Genomic DNA, 14179 nt, shown 5'->3' with positions numbered 1-14179 from the left:
TTTGATGATTCACACAATGTATTGTTGTTACGTAGGTGTAACATTGCCGTCATCTTCATGACTGAAATGGTGGTGGATCACAGCGTGAGAGAAGATTGGGCTTTACACCTTCCACTGTTGCTGCACGCCCTCTTTTTGGGTAAGCAGTACTCATATTACATACAATCTTCTTTGTAAGATAAGATCAAATCATGGTTCATGGAATAACCGTCTTGAGGAGTCTTGGTATTTTCCTGTGACGTTCAAGCTTGTCATAGCGTGACTGCGCTGGAGGCTCCAACACACACACACACACACACACACACAGTCTGACGTGCAGATCATTGTGTCGTGTCATGGCAGACAATACCTGCGAAGCACATGTCACATCTCATCACAAATACCTGTCATGTCATGTGTATACAAATCATCAACATCCTCTTTGCACGTGGCACAAAGAAACATACTGTAATTGTTAAGTCACCAAAGTGGAAAGATAAGTTAGATGGCTAATTATCTGGTCATGGTGCATCTCAGGACTGGACCACTACAGACCAGAGGTTTATGAGCACAGCAAGCGCCTCCTCCTGCACCTCCTCATTGCTCTTTCCTGTAACAACAACTTCCAGGTGAGGCTTGCCTTCTCCTCCTTCTGAGGTGTGCATGTCCAAGTCACATGGTTTTGATTCACTATTCAGGTGATCGCCTCCGTGTTGATGTTGACCAGAGAGATCAGCGACAACAAGACCCTCACCATCAAGTCCAGTTACCACGGCGATCATCAGCATTCCAGTAAGGAGGGCTTCATCTTTGGACCATGTGACTAAAAGGAACACGAGGCTAATGTTGCAGTTTCCTGCAGATGTACCAGACTTTCTGCAGGACTGGCAGGCGTCTCCGATGGCTGACTCCGGACTTAGTTCCACCTCTAATTCGTCCTCCGCCAGTCTCGGCGGTGGAAGCACTGCAGGCAGCGTGGGAAACCTGCCTCTTGTGACGCCTGATGACCTGGAGGACCTCGAGGACACGCCCAACGAGACAGACGACAAGACGAACAAACTCATTGAGTTTCTATCCACCAGGTACACACACTCCTTAAGACCGGCAACATTTTTTCTTTGTTTGACCGTGTTATTCATAAAATATCATACAGTAATTCCTTGTTTATGGCGGTTAATTGATTCCTGACCTGACTGTGACAAATTCATTTTGGCAAAGCAGGATTTCTTATTTTACAATGGAATCATTTTGTTGTTGGACAGGAAGTGACGTCGGGTTCAGAGTTGACTCTGAGCTTGGCGTGGGTTACAGCCGCAAAAACAGCCTGTGTTTTTATCAGGGATTTTGTTATGGATTAGGGTGACATAATTCAAACCTGCAATAAGAGCCTGTGTGCTTGTGTGTCTCACCAAACATTACAGTAACATTACTGACACCTAGTGACCTGTGTAGGATACTACATATCAATATCTTTGAATGAGTCTTTCGAATCCCTTATATTATTATATTGTAATATATGCCGTATATTAGTTCATTTACCCATATTATTAGCTTGAAAATGCTTAATTTAGACAAACAATATGTAACATTTGCTTAAATATGCATATTTTTGATTCGTCCGCACTAGGCCGTATTCAAGCACATTAATTACAGTAAAAAATTTAGCATTATTAACGCACGTTAATAATGCTGATGCACTTCCTCATTGTCACTAGACTACAGTGGGATGCATTCAAGAACACTTTTTTTCACGTTTATGTTGGGTAAAACTAAACAGAAAGACAAAGGAAAACTGTAAGTGGATACAATGGATGTACAATTTGCCGCATTTAAGTATGCACAGAAATCCCCATAATGAACATATTTTGAAAAAAAAACACAAAACATTTGAAGCTCAAAGTGGCAAGGGACGACTTGTGTATAAATATATATATATACGTATATCCATGCAAATGTTCAAATAACTGCTGGAAAAGTGCTTGATCATCATAAAGATGATATGTAACTGGTGTGTGGTGCTACTGGTGGTGGGTATACAGTGCCTGGAGTACTGTGTTATTGTTGCTCAGAGCGTTTGGACCTCTGTGGGCGCATGAGGACATCACACCCAAGAATCCCAACTCCAAGAGTACGGAGCAGCTCTCTAACTTCCTGCGCCACGTCATCTTTGTCTTCAAGGAGTCCAAGTCAGGTGAGCATTTTTATTTTGTAAGATTCAGCGTTTCCCCAGCATTTGGCGTGTGTATGTATGTGTGGGGTTTGTATGGGGTGTTGAACTGATCATCGATACACCAAGATATTGCAATCACACATAATACGGGGCACATGAAAATTGTAAACATGCAACCAAGTATAGAAAGAAATTCATTTTCTACCGCTTATCCTCACGAGGGCCACGGGGGATGCTGGAGCCTATCCCAGCTGTCTTCGGACGAGAGGCGGGGTACACCCTGGACTGGTCGCCAGCCAATCACAGGGCACATATAGACAAACAACCATTCACACTCACATTCATACCTATGGACAATTTGGATTGCCAATGAACCTAACATGCATGTTTTTGGAATGTGGGAGGAAATCGGAGTACCCGGAGAAAACCCACGCATGCACGGGGAGAACATGCAAACTCCACACAGAGATGGCCGAGTGTGGAATTGAACTAGTTGTGAGGCCTACGTGCACTAATCCGCTGTGCAACCCTAGAAATAAATGACTTTATTAAAATTAATTGCAGGGGTAACACAAAGATTGTCAATTTCCCGTTCAGTTGTGACTTCCACACATTTGTGCAGACTTCCACCTGGAGCAGCAGCTCAGTGACGTGGCCTTGCAGACAGCGCTATGCAGCTCCTCACGTCACTACGCCGGACGTTCATTCCAAATCTTCCGAGCTCTCAAGCAGCCGATCAACAACCACGCCGTGTCCGACCTGGTGTCGCGCCTGGTTGAGGTGGTAGGCGAACACGGGGATGAGGTGCAGGTGAGACAGGAAGTGGATCCGCGTCACTTCATGTTCACATCTAGGATGATGCTAAGTGTTGCGTGTGTTTCAGGGCTACGTGATGGAAGTGCTGCTCACACTGGAGTCGGTGGTGGTCAATCTAGCAGAATGTCTGAAAAACAGCGACCTCATGGCAGCTCTAACCAGGTTTCCTTTTAGTCTTTTCCGTCTGGAAGTACAGCAAGTGTCCCTTCCTGCAGTAATTCCAGCATGTTCCTTTCAGAACCTCATCCCCTGACTTTGTGATGAGTGATAAGCTGATGAACAGGAAGAGCACCGGCCAGTTGAACTTCCCCGGCCCGGGGTTTGTTGGCCTGTCGTCACAGCGACACCAGCGCTCCTACTCCGTCCCCAAGAAGTTTGGCGAGTGCGGCTATCAGTCGAGCGACCCTCCTCGCAGCGCTACTCTTGATCGCATACAAGTAAGACAAACTGGCATCAAACTGGTAGCCTCACTGATGACACCTCCTGACAGGCGTTTTCTCACCCACAGGCTTGTAACAGTCACGGCCTCGCCCGGTTGGGAAGGAGCCCAGGGTCATGCACATCTTCGACCAATCGCATTGATCCCAGTGTTCTGTCTGACCCCGCCCATGTTTCCCACCCTTCGTCCATCCTGGCCACCGTTTTCTGGGTGGCGGTATCACTCATGGAGTCCGACTTTGAGTTTGAGTATCAGATGTCGCTTCGCCTCGTTCACAAGCTCCTGTCCAAGGTACGCAAACGCCTTTTTTAGGAAAGATTGATTTCATGCAATACGTGTCTGCTAATGAATGCAACATGCGCAGGTACCTTTGGACCGAGCAGAGAACCGCGAGCGCCTGGAGAAGCTCCAAGCTCAGCTCAGGTGGAGCGGCTTCTCTGGCATCCAGCAGCTTTTGCTGAAGGGCTTCACTTCCCAGTCGACATCAGACCTCACCCTGCAGCTCTTCTGCCAGCTCACGCCGGTGTCCCGCGTGCCTGTGGTGGACAGCTCTCAGTCTCTAGGTAGGCCCACATCATGTGACCATTGATGACGGCGCTAACCCCATCTCGCCTGCAGGTTTCCCGCTCAATGTGCTGTGTCTGCTGCCCCACCTGGTGCAGCACTTTGGACACCCTACACAGTTCTGTAAGGAGAGTGCAGAGCGGATCGCGCAGGTGATGTCCACTCTTCATCTCCATGTTTTGGCCTTCAGTCTACAGTCTTCGGACGAAACGTACAGGATAAATGAGGTCCTCCTATAACTCATGCACTCTTCCTTTCAGGTGTGTTTGGTAGAGAAGAACACCAAGCTGTCCCACTTGGCCCACGTGATGACCCTCTATAAAACACGCTCCTATACTCGAGACCCCTTCTCATGGGTCAGCGTGGTTTGCCGCTACCTTCACGAGGCTTTCTCTGACATCACACTCAACATGGTCACCTACATGGCGGAGGTACGGATGCGTCCTGGTTCGTGAATAAATTCATTAATAACGCACATGTTGTGTGTCTCCCCCAGCTGCTGGATAAAGGGCTTCCCAGCATGCAGCAGTCTCTCCTCCAGATTATCTACTGCCTGCTCAGCCATATGGACCTGAGCGCCGTGCAGGTGAAGCAGTTCAATGCAGACGTCACAAAAACCATTGAGAAGTTTGTCCAGGTGAGCCTCTCACAGCGAGTGCGTGTATCAGAGGATTTGGTGTGTATTGAAATCTGTGGTTGTCATGTGACTCCACAGACGGTCCACTGGAAGGACGCCTTGAACATCTTGAAGCTGGTGGTGTCCCGCTCAGCTAGCCTGGTGCATCCGGCGTACAGCCACGCCCAGGGTGATCTTTCCAACTTGGAGGTCAGCAGAGTGTGGGACGGCTCAGCGAAGGCTCTACCTGGAAAAACCCTGGACTTCACCTTTGACATCTCTGAGGTGAGAGAAGAACACCCCCTTGGAGTCACCCACACAGCAGACCCACATTGTCATTCCTATTAAACAGACCCCAGTGATCGGGCGGCGGTTCGACGGTCTCCAGGGTTCGGGCATTCGAGAGGGGAAGGCCCGAGCCATGGCCGTGACACGCAGCACCTCATCCACCTCATCTGGATCCAACTCCAACACTATCTTGGTTCCTGTCAGCTGGAGGCGCCCGCAGTCCTCCCAGGTAGTGCTGCATGCTAACTCGAGGCCGTTAGCATGCACAACTGTGGGGCTGCTTGTCACTGATACATCATGCTGTCATATTGTCATCCTTGTAGAAGCGGACCAGAGAGAAGCTGGTGAATGTTCTGTCCCTATGCGGACAGGAAGTTGGACTTACGAAGAACCCGTCTGTAAGCTGCCTCCCTCTTGTGGACTGAACAATACACTGCTCAGTGAGGACATGATGCTCCGGGTTAATGGTTTTCATTGTTTTTATTCTTCCTGCCTTCAGGTGATCTTCTCATCCTGCGGCGATCTGGACATGATGGAGGTGCGTGAGAGTGGTGTGTCATCGGAGGAGGGCGGAACCAGAGAGGACACTCTGGACGACACCGCAAGTGAGCAGCAGTTCCGGGTTTTCCGAGACTTTGACTTCCTGGATGTGGAGCTGGAGGATGGAGAGGTGAGGACGGGATTGTTAAGCTTTACCACTCCTAGAAGTGATGGAGGTTATCACATCAATTTGTCTGTTTTGGAATGCATTAGAGATGTCTCTGTCTGTGGTGGAGCTCTCTCTCTCTCTCTAACTATGTGTCTCTCTCTCTTCCCCGTGCTGCCCAGGAGCTACAGGTAAGTTCTCTCACATTCAGCATCTACATGAGCTTCTCTCAGCGCTGTGGTGGTGTTGCTGGCTCCTTTGACTATATGCGCCATGTTGCTTGGCGGTAGAACAGCGTGTTGCCATCATGAACAGAGGACTCTTAAGTCCTTGTGAGTGAAAAGAATGAATGCAAACCGCCTGTTGGACGTGGTGTTCCGCCATAAATAACCGCTTTTCATCCGGCGCTCATTAATGTGACAAATTCCATTACCTTGATCTTAAGATTCACTGCCATCAACGCCCCCCCCACCCTCCCCACCCCTCCGGCCGCTGTCTTTGTGTGTGTTCCGTCCAGGGCGAGACCATGGACAGCTTTAACTGGGGCGTGCGACGAAGATCCCTGGACAGCACCGAGCTGGGCGACCTGCTGGAGGAAAGCCAGCATTCGGGCAGCACACCGAGTCTGGGACACGAAGATCCACACGACTCAGAGGAGTCCTCTGAGGAAGAGGAATCTTCCACCAGCCAGAGCCTGTCACACTCACAGTTGGTGTGTACGACTCACACAATAAGACGCAAAAGTATTGGGACACAGTTCTTGATCAATTTGTTTTCATCTTCCAGACAAATCCGTCTCCGTCAGATGAGACCAACCACACTGACTCTCTGTCTACGTCTTATGACACATCTGCTGACCCTCAATCTTTTAGTGCCACCACTCCAGGTCAAGGGGGGCTGCACGACCACCTCAGTGGCCTCCATGTGAGAAATAAGACCATTTTATAGAATTCTGTATGTATAGTGTTTGCCACCTGATTTCTTATTTTTTGCATGATTGTCACACAGATCATCAAACTAATTCAAATATTAGTCAATGCTAACACAACTGAATTTAAATGAACCTTTTTATTTTTATGGGAAAAACAATCCAGACCTACATGGCCCTGTGTGGAAAAAAAGCTAATAACTGATTGGGCCACCCTTAGCAGCAACAACTGCAATCAAGCATTTGTGATAACTTGCAATGAGTCTCTTCCAGCGCTGTGGAAGAATTTTGTCCCACTCATCTTTGCAGAATTGTTGTCATTCAGCCACATCGAAGCTTTTTTAAGGTCATGCCACAGCATCTCAATAGGATTCAGGTCAGGACTTTGACTAGGCCACTCCAAAGTCTTCATTTGGTTTTTCTTCAGCCATTCAGAGGTGGACTTGCTGGTGTGTTTTGGATCATTGTACTGCTGCACAACCCAAGTTGGTTTCAGCTTCAGGTCACCAACTGATGACCGGACATTCTCCTTCAGGATTTTTTGGTAGACAGCAGAATGCATGGTTCCATTTATCACAGCAAGTCTTCCAGGTCCTGAAGCAGCAAAACAACCCCAGACCATCACACTACCACCACCATATTTTACTGTAGGCATAATGTTCTTTTTCTAAAAGGCAGCGCCAGATGTAATGGGACACACACTTCTGTCGAGACAGAAGTTCAACTTCAGACCAAAGGGTATTTTCCCAAAGGTCTTGGGGATCATAAAGATCAGAATTGAGACTAGCCTCAATGGTCTTTTTGTTCAGCAGTGGTTTTGGTCTTGAACCTCTGCCAAGCAGGCTGTTCTTGCCCAGTGTCTTCCTTATGGTGGAGTGAGTCTTTTAAAAAAAGGCATTTGTGTTCAGTTGTGTTGTCATTGACTAATATTTAAATGTGTCGGATAATCTGAAACATTTAACAAAAAAATAAGAAATCAAGAAGGAGGCAAGCACTTTTTCACGCCACTGTAGAGTGATATAGTACACGCATGTGCAGGAAAATTCACCCTGCTTGTATGCTGCACAGGCGAGGGCCTGTGGAGATGACGACGACACGCAGGCTCAGGACGATGAGCTGTCACTGAGCGCCAATGAGCTCCCTCCTGGCTCGGACTGCGGCGAGAGCTTCACTCTGGAGTTGCCGGGGCAGTCTCAGGGTCGGACGCCCCATCTGGAGCACAGGCTAGACCGCGACTACTGCCAGCCTCCGCTGGACTTTCTAGACCCAAACAGTCTGCCCAGGTGAAGATGCCTCAGAGAAAAGTACGTGCTCACATTTGGGGTAATGAACTTGTTCTAATAACGCTTGTTCTTTCTCATTGCCATGGTGACAGTTTACGTGATGATGTTGATGATCTGGAGGACCTTGGCTTCCCACCGCCACCGTCTCCATTTTTCTCTGCCATCTTGGCAGCTTTCCAGCCAGCAGTGTGTGACGACGCTGAGGAGGCGTGGCGGTGTCATATCAACCAGCTGGTGACGGACTCTGATGGCTCCTGTGCCGTCTACACCTTCCAAGTCTTCTCGTCCCTCTTCAGGGTACATTTCCCCTCTCCCTCCTCAGTGCACTGAATGAACTTCATAGTCCCATTAATGCTTGTTTGCCTTTTCCAGAACATCCAGGGTAAATTCTGCACCCTGACAACTGATGTGGCCTCCTACCTCGGGGAGGGCCTCAGGGGCATCGGCTCCAAGTTCCTCAGGTCCTCACAGATGCTCACCACATGCTCAGACTGCCCCACCATCTACATTGACGCCGACACTGTGAGTTCTGCAGACTTATGAAGGACACTCGGACCCGATCTGATGCCACCTGTCCTTTCAGATCATGTCTTACGGCCTCTTGGAGAAGATGAAGTTCAGTGCGCTGGAACTGCAAGAATATCTGGACACCTACAATACTCGAGAGGAGGCGGCTGTCACGGTAACGCAAACACAGAGACAAGCATTCATGCTAAAGTTGTAATACTGATAAATATGAACACCATTGTGTCATTTGATAAAATGTTATGTTGCTGTTGTGGTTTCACGCTATGATGATGTTGACAATACTCACACTAACACATGTCGACATAAACGGACCCATTTTTGTAACAAGGACATATGATACGCTCTCATCGTCAGTGTTTCTTGTCATGTACCCTCAGTGGCTGCGGAACTGTAAGGACACGTTTCCCAGGTGCCCAGGCGACAGCGTGGTCACCTGCCAGCCTGGAGACTCCGAGGAGAAGGTAGCTTTCGTTAACACATCCACTTCCTATTCCTGTTTCCTGTAGCAGCTCTTGTGGTTTGCAGTCTTTGCTTGTTTGAATGACTTTAAGAGCTTATGTTGGGTCTTCAAACCAAGTTGGACTAATTTGATGCTAGCTTGAGGCGCTGCCGTCTGCAGTACGCATGTGTTTGACTGACGCTGTTCTCTTCCTCTCACCTCGCTCTGGCGCCCTAACACGCTCTCTCGCTGTCTAGCAAATGGAGTCTCTTGCAGTAAGTTCTCCTCCAAGTTCTCTGCTGGTCAAATACACTGCTTAATTGTGCATGCAAACGTGATGTCGCTTTTTCAGGTTGTGTGTTCAATGTGCCGTTATGTCACGGTGGCCGTGGCTCCTGACTGACCCTCTTTCTCACTCTGTGACAGCAACTGGAGCTATGTCAGAGGCTCTACAAGCTGCACTTCCAACTGCTCCTCCTCTTCCAGTCCTACTGCTCCCTCATTGGCCAGGTTCACGCCATCAGCTCTGTACCAGAGGTCAGCCTCGTCATGTGACATTCACCAGCACGCCAAAAGAGAAAGTTCATTTATGTATTGCATTGCTTGCGTCTTAGCTACTCAACATGTCTCGGGAGCTGACCGACTTGAGGAGCAGCTTGCAGGCGGCGGAGGCGGCGGTGGCCAGTGACCTGGAGCACAAACACCTGGCCCACACTCATGCCCACGCCGCCCAGCTCGCCGCCATGGTCGTTCCCAGCTTCCCGTCCTCAGAGGCGGCGGTGAAGGCCGTACTGGAGTGCCTCAAGAACCACGAGTTCACCAAAGCTGTCCGCTACATTCAAGAGTGCAGGTGAGTGACCAGAATCTTCTTAATTTCAATGAATTGTTGAAGAACGCGGATTCCAAATTGTCTTTCGTGTCAATTTCAGGCAGCGGTGGCCCCACGGCGTGTTTGGCGGCGGCTCAGAGAACGAAGTCCATACGCTGCTCAATGTCTACTTCCGCCACCAGACGCTAGGCCAGACTGGCACCATTGCTCTGGTGGGGTCCCGCCAGGACCTCAGCCTGATCTGCTCCAAGCTGCTGGAGCTCAACGGGGAGATCCGCGACATGATCCGCCGCGCTCAGGGCTACCGTGTCGTCACCACCTACCTCCCCGACTCCAGCGCCTCCGGGACCAGCCTCTGACAGCAGCACCCCAGGAGCCCCCCGACCTCACCGCCTTTGCTGACTCCACCCCTGCCTCTGCAGACGATTCACTCCAAGGCTCCTCACACTTGGCCGCGACCTCCTCCATCTTGTCTCCTGCCCCGCCTTATTCCCGCCTCCTGCCCAATCCCTTTCTAGACCTTCCTCTTCCTTCATCATTGTCTTTTGCGTCTGATTTCCCCGCCCCACCTGAGCTGTTCTCATCATCAAGGTGCCATTTTGATGCTGTGACAGTGCACCATCCCTGCAGAGGACGTTCACCACGCAGCTCGCCATTGACGCGTTCACACGGTGACAAAAGTGACACGCTGCCAACTGTAGCGTCAGAACCAAATCTGCTCACTTTTTCCCAAAAGCCGCCCTCCACCCATCAGGGCTCACACCTCCCGTACGCCCCCCAGACACCCTCGCACCACGGTGGCATCGTCACTCGCAGCCCCGTCCCATCCTCACACCTTCCGCCCCCGCCCCCTCCCTATCCTACTAGCTCAAGAGAGGTCGCAACGTGGAGCTGCTGTTGCTCCCTAGGGGGTGCCACCACACCCCTGTCTCGCTACCTGGGCAAGGTGGGGCACGCCGCACTCCCCCTCCTGACAGGAGGTGGGCTCCTGAATGCTGAACCCTCAGATGTCCAGACCTGAGAAGATCTGAAATCAACTACTGCTCATCCGATTGCACTAATGGACCTAAAGGAGAAAGTGTTACCTTACTGTGAGAGACGATTGCTGGACTTAACTTATTACGTCCGCCATGACAGGACGTCCTTTGTGCAATGTGTGACTCACCGGAACGCTCGACCCGACTGAAAGACAAGAAAAGCAAGCGCACAAGTTGTTCCTTGCGTTGTCCTTGAGGGCGTGGGTGGTCGCGAGAACTCTCTTGTCGTCTCTGTTGTAGCACCTTCTGGTGTCCCCCCACAGTCACGCCCCCAGCTGCCACTAGGGCGGTGCATGTTTGTCTGTTGACACACAACCACTGTAGCAAATTGTGTGTATGTGAAGGGAAATGCTGACATTCAGCACTCATAAAACAAAAACTACTGATCGCCTCTCACCCTCACTTTTATCACGCCATGTGACCTGTGACCTGCATGCATCCTCAGTGTCCTGTAGGGAGTGTTGCAAATATTTATTATGAAATCATTTTATCTGAAAGATGATGTTTGGATGAGGTGCTGAAGTAGTTTCAAGCTCATGCGGGTATGTTTAGGTTTTTTTCTGTGTGGAAAGAATGTGTGTGTGTGTGTGTGTGTGTGTGTGTGTGTGCATGCCAAAACAAGAAATTGCACATTTTTAAAAAGCTTTTTAGATGAAACGTGTAAGTTTTTTTCCACCTTGTAAATACTTTTACAGCCTTTGTGACATTGTTTTGAGTTCTGTCCAAGTTGGTGTCAGAGTAAAACTTTAGGCAAAACCTTTTCATGCCTCATTGATACCAACCCCAGGGGTGTACAAAGTGAAAGGATGTGAGGGGCCATTTTGATATCTTTTGCAAGATTGATTTTCTCAAAACACAAAATAGGACAAATACTGCAACATGCAATGAGCTATAGAAAGAGTAAATATACTCAAGTGTCCTTACCAGACATAAGACATCAAGTTCCACATGACTGCTAACTTTAGTTTTGGTTCTCATAGTTTCCTGGTTGTGCTCTTATTTTGGATTTCTTTCCTGTTTGGCGCAATCTGCAGCAGCTTTGTCGTAGCTGAAAAGCATGTCATCCACAAACTAAAATATTTACAATTCTGGCTTCAGGTAAATATCGATAGTAGCATCACATAGCCTGAACACTTTGTAAATACACAGCGTCTTAAGATTGTTTACCTAATTTAGTGGCCACCGAGTGTAGTGGGAAGTAGATAAGATGCTTTGTTGGTATAAAAGGTGACTGATGTTATGCGACACTGTACACATTTGAGATGCAGTTATGTTTATTTCACAAACTTTATTTCCTACAAAAATAGCTTTCTATTTAAGCACCAGGATTGATGCAGGGAAGTCTCTGGCACGTGGATGGTGGCCCTTTAAGCACATTCAGACGATGTACTTGAAGCTGTAGGTGACGTCACAGGAGAGCTTCATGCCTCTGCAGCGGCAGCACAGGTCCTGGCGGTGAGGCCTCCGCATGTTGATATGTCTCTGCTTCTTGTCACAGCTGCAGCACGTCTGAGAGCAGCCCTAAAGAGGAAGAGAGTGCTTCACAGCAGGAAGTAGGCACCACCGTGCACACTGCCATCTACAGGCGCAGGTACCTTGCAGATGATGGACTCCACTCTGTAGGGGTTGAAGCCCACCTGACACTTCCGGCAGAGCTGCTTGTAGTACACCTGCAGAGGTGCACGGGACTTCAGCGCCTACGTGGGATGGTACTTCAAAAATGGAAGAAGCGTTACCTTATTGGTTCCTGAGATGCACCAAACATAAGCACTCTCCCACCGGATGTTACACTTCTTGCAGTGGAAGAAGCCATACCTCTGCTCCAGGAACTACATAGATTTAGGCACATTCACCACAAAGTCACCTACCTACACTCAAAAAGTACCAACACTTGTTTTTGCTCCATGAGCTGACCTCTTATGTAAAAAAAGCCAACAACAAAAGACCACTCCAAAATGTGAAAGCTCATATACAGTGGAACCTCTGTTAGCATCCCCACCAGTTTTCAGTAAGCCATAGTTTCTTTGTGTAAAGTGTCCACTTACAATGTGATGTTTAGTTTTAGCATTTTTGGCTTTCTAGAACAGGATTGGATTTTACATTTCTTATGGCAAAAATAACACTAACCAAAAGTTCCACTGGACATAGACTGAGCATCCCAACCTTTTATTGTGGCCAACCTAAAGCAAAAATGCAATAATCAACATTTATAAATGCTGACCAAGATTGACAGATTTGTAAACAATATTTGGAAGAGATCGGCCTTTAGTACATAAAGTAAACTCAAAAATCTTTCAATTCAGCTTTAAAAAAAAGCAACATGCCAATTACAGGCCCCGGGCCACACTTTGTACACCCATTTGAAGTACTTTTAATTTGAACCTGAAAGTTGGGGCCCCTGTAGGATCCATGGACAGCAGCCTTGTGATCCTCCTCAGTGTCCTGACGCCCCTCCTCGTCATCCTCATCGTCGTCGTAGTGTTCCTGCTCCCCCTCATCGCTGTGCTTTGCAGGCAACCTGTGCTCGAACACCGGGGAGTAGATGGACACAGGCCTGGTGAAGCGTAGGTTGCTCACCTGTGCCGGCGGTGTGCATGGTGCCTTCCCCTCCTCCCGGAGCACATCTTGGTACTTTGCCAGCCCCGTCTGGTCATGCTCACCCAGGCAGCAGAACAGCGTCTTAGGGCCCAGCGAGCACTGCACAATTTTGTCCACTTTGGCGTTGACCTGCACGCCGCACTCCCTGGTACTGGTTCTCCTGCCGAGAGGGGCTGGCGAGGGGGTGCTGACCTGGGCCAGAAGGGCCTTGCACAGCTCCAGGTAGTTGAGGCTGTGCGGGGTCACGAAGCGGGCCTCTCCCTTGGCCCAGACACCTCTTCGGCCCAATGGTGGAGGAGGGGGGCACACCAGGTTGCTGCACACATTGTAGGGCGGGCAGGTGGACAGGAAGCCCTCCATCCTGGAGCCATGGAACCTGAGCCGCTTCGTCCCTGTTTGGTTTATAGCTCACCTAATTGGCTGGGATGAGGTTCTTGCAGTGTTGCACCTCTAATTACCTGATTGGTAACAGGGGCGTCCTTTATACGCTTTACCACACATGACCTAGGTTATTTACATACATGTTTGCAATTCTTGAATATAATGTTTTCTAGAAAGTTAACTATTTTAATGTATTGCCTTTGTACTACAAAATTATATTTGACTGTAGTAATTGCCACCCCCGACACTCTGTCATATTTAAATTATTATTCATATTATGTATGTTTAGATGTCTTCTTTTATTGTCTGCAGTGCAGAGGGTACCAGCTATAAAAGCCTGTGTTGGAGCGCCCCCTATAGGCTGTGTTTGCCAGAGACGTAGACAAAGAAAGCAGATGACATCAGCTTTCATTTTCTGGATGCGAATAGAATATTTATATTGTACAGCCCTATACACGTAGCTTACAGGGAATTTATATTATTGCACCATTATTCTGTTTTCATAACATGTACAAACCTGAGCTCATTCAAAACACGTTCGCCGTTGCGTTCAGGGAATATCGGAATATGTAGCTTTATCTGCCAAAGGAGCGCTCACAAACTCCGAAATGTCAAGTAAAAATAATCTGTTTGTCATA

General features: G+C 48.7%; 2 protein-coding genes across 13 annotated transcripts in view; one reads left to right on the top strand and one right to left on the bottom strand.

The window, feature by feature from the left end:
• The window catches only part of fryb (furry homolog b (Drosophila)), a 37267-nt gene extending 25949 nt beyond the window's left edge, over window positions 1-11318 (top strand). For 7 of the 12 annotated variants that reach the window (XM_058086059.1, XM_058086058.1, XM_058086051.1 and 4 more), the window contains 28 exons: window positions 36-139; window positions 517-608; window positions 678-771; window positions 842-1061; window positions 2019-2170; window positions 2772-2959; window positions 3033-3127; window positions 3204-3402; window positions 3474-3695; window positions 3769-3967; window positions 4023-4120; window positions 4229-4399; window positions 4465-4605; window positions 4684-4869; window positions 4937-5101; window positions 5196-5270; window positions 5372-5542; window positions 6036-6230; window positions 6305-6442; window positions 7515-7729; window positions 7822-8026; window positions 8102-8251; window positions 8313-8411; window positions 8635-8718; window positions 8954-8971; window positions 9123-9233; window positions 9311-9546; window positions 9626-11318. In XM_058086059.1, the coding sequence (XP_057942042.1) occupies window positions 36-139; window positions 517-608; window positions 678-771; window positions 842-1061; window positions 2019-2170; window positions 2772-2959; window positions 3033-3127; window positions 3204-3402; window positions 3474-3695; window positions 3769-3967; window positions 4023-4120; window positions 4229-4399; window positions 4465-4605; window positions 4684-4869; window positions 4937-5101; window positions 5196-5270; window positions 5372-5542; window positions 6036-6230; window positions 6305-6442; window positions 7515-7729; window positions 7822-8026; window positions 8102-8251; window positions 8313-8411; window positions 8635-8718; window positions 8954-8971; window positions 9123-9233; window positions 9311-9546; window positions 9626-9884 (4282 nt within the window). In that variant the 3' untranslated portion in view covers window positions 9885-11318. Of the gene's footprint in view, window positions 1-35; window positions 140-516; window positions 609-677; window positions 772-841; window positions 1062-2018; window positions 2171-2771; window positions 2960-3032; window positions 3128-3203; window positions 3403-3473; window positions 3696-3768; window positions 3968-4022; window positions 4121-4228; window positions 4400-4464; window positions 4606-4683; window positions 4870-4936; window positions 5102-5195; window positions 5271-5371; window positions 5543-5700; window positions 6231-6304; window positions 6443-7514; window positions 7730-7821; window positions 8027-8101; window positions 8252-8312; window positions 8412-8634; window positions 8719-8953; window positions 8972-9122; window positions 9234-9310; window positions 9547-9625 lie in introns of those variants that run through there. The other 5 variants (XM_058086054.1, XM_058086056.1, XM_058086052.1 and 2 more) reach the window with 4 other exon arrangements.
• Window positions 11319-11814: 496 nt separating this feature from the next.
• zar1l (zygote arrest 1-like) lies at window positions 11815-13628 on the bottom strand. The gene is made up of 4 exons (XM_058086065.1): window positions 12945-13628; window positions 12299-12391; window positions 12158-12232; window positions 11815-12083 (listed from the first exon to the last, which is right to left on the bottom strand). Exons 1-4 carry the CDS (start codon window positions 13518-13520, stop codon window positions 11940-11942), a joined length of 888 nt encoding a protein of 295 aa, XP_057942048.1. The 5' UTR covers window positions 13521-13628; the 3' UTR covers window positions 11815-11939.
• Window positions 13629-14179: the final 551 nt, after the last annotated feature.

This window comes from Doryrhamphus excisus, chromosome 11, assembly GCF_030265055.1.
Source record: "Doryrhamphus excisus isolate RoL2022-K1 chromosome 11, RoL_Dexc_1.0, whole genome shotgun sequence".
NCBI lineage: Eukaryota > Metazoa > Chordata > Actinopteri > Syngnathiformes > Syngnathidae > Doryrhamphus > Doryrhamphus excisus.
This window is presented reverse-complemented; position numbering and strand designations above follow the sequence as displayed.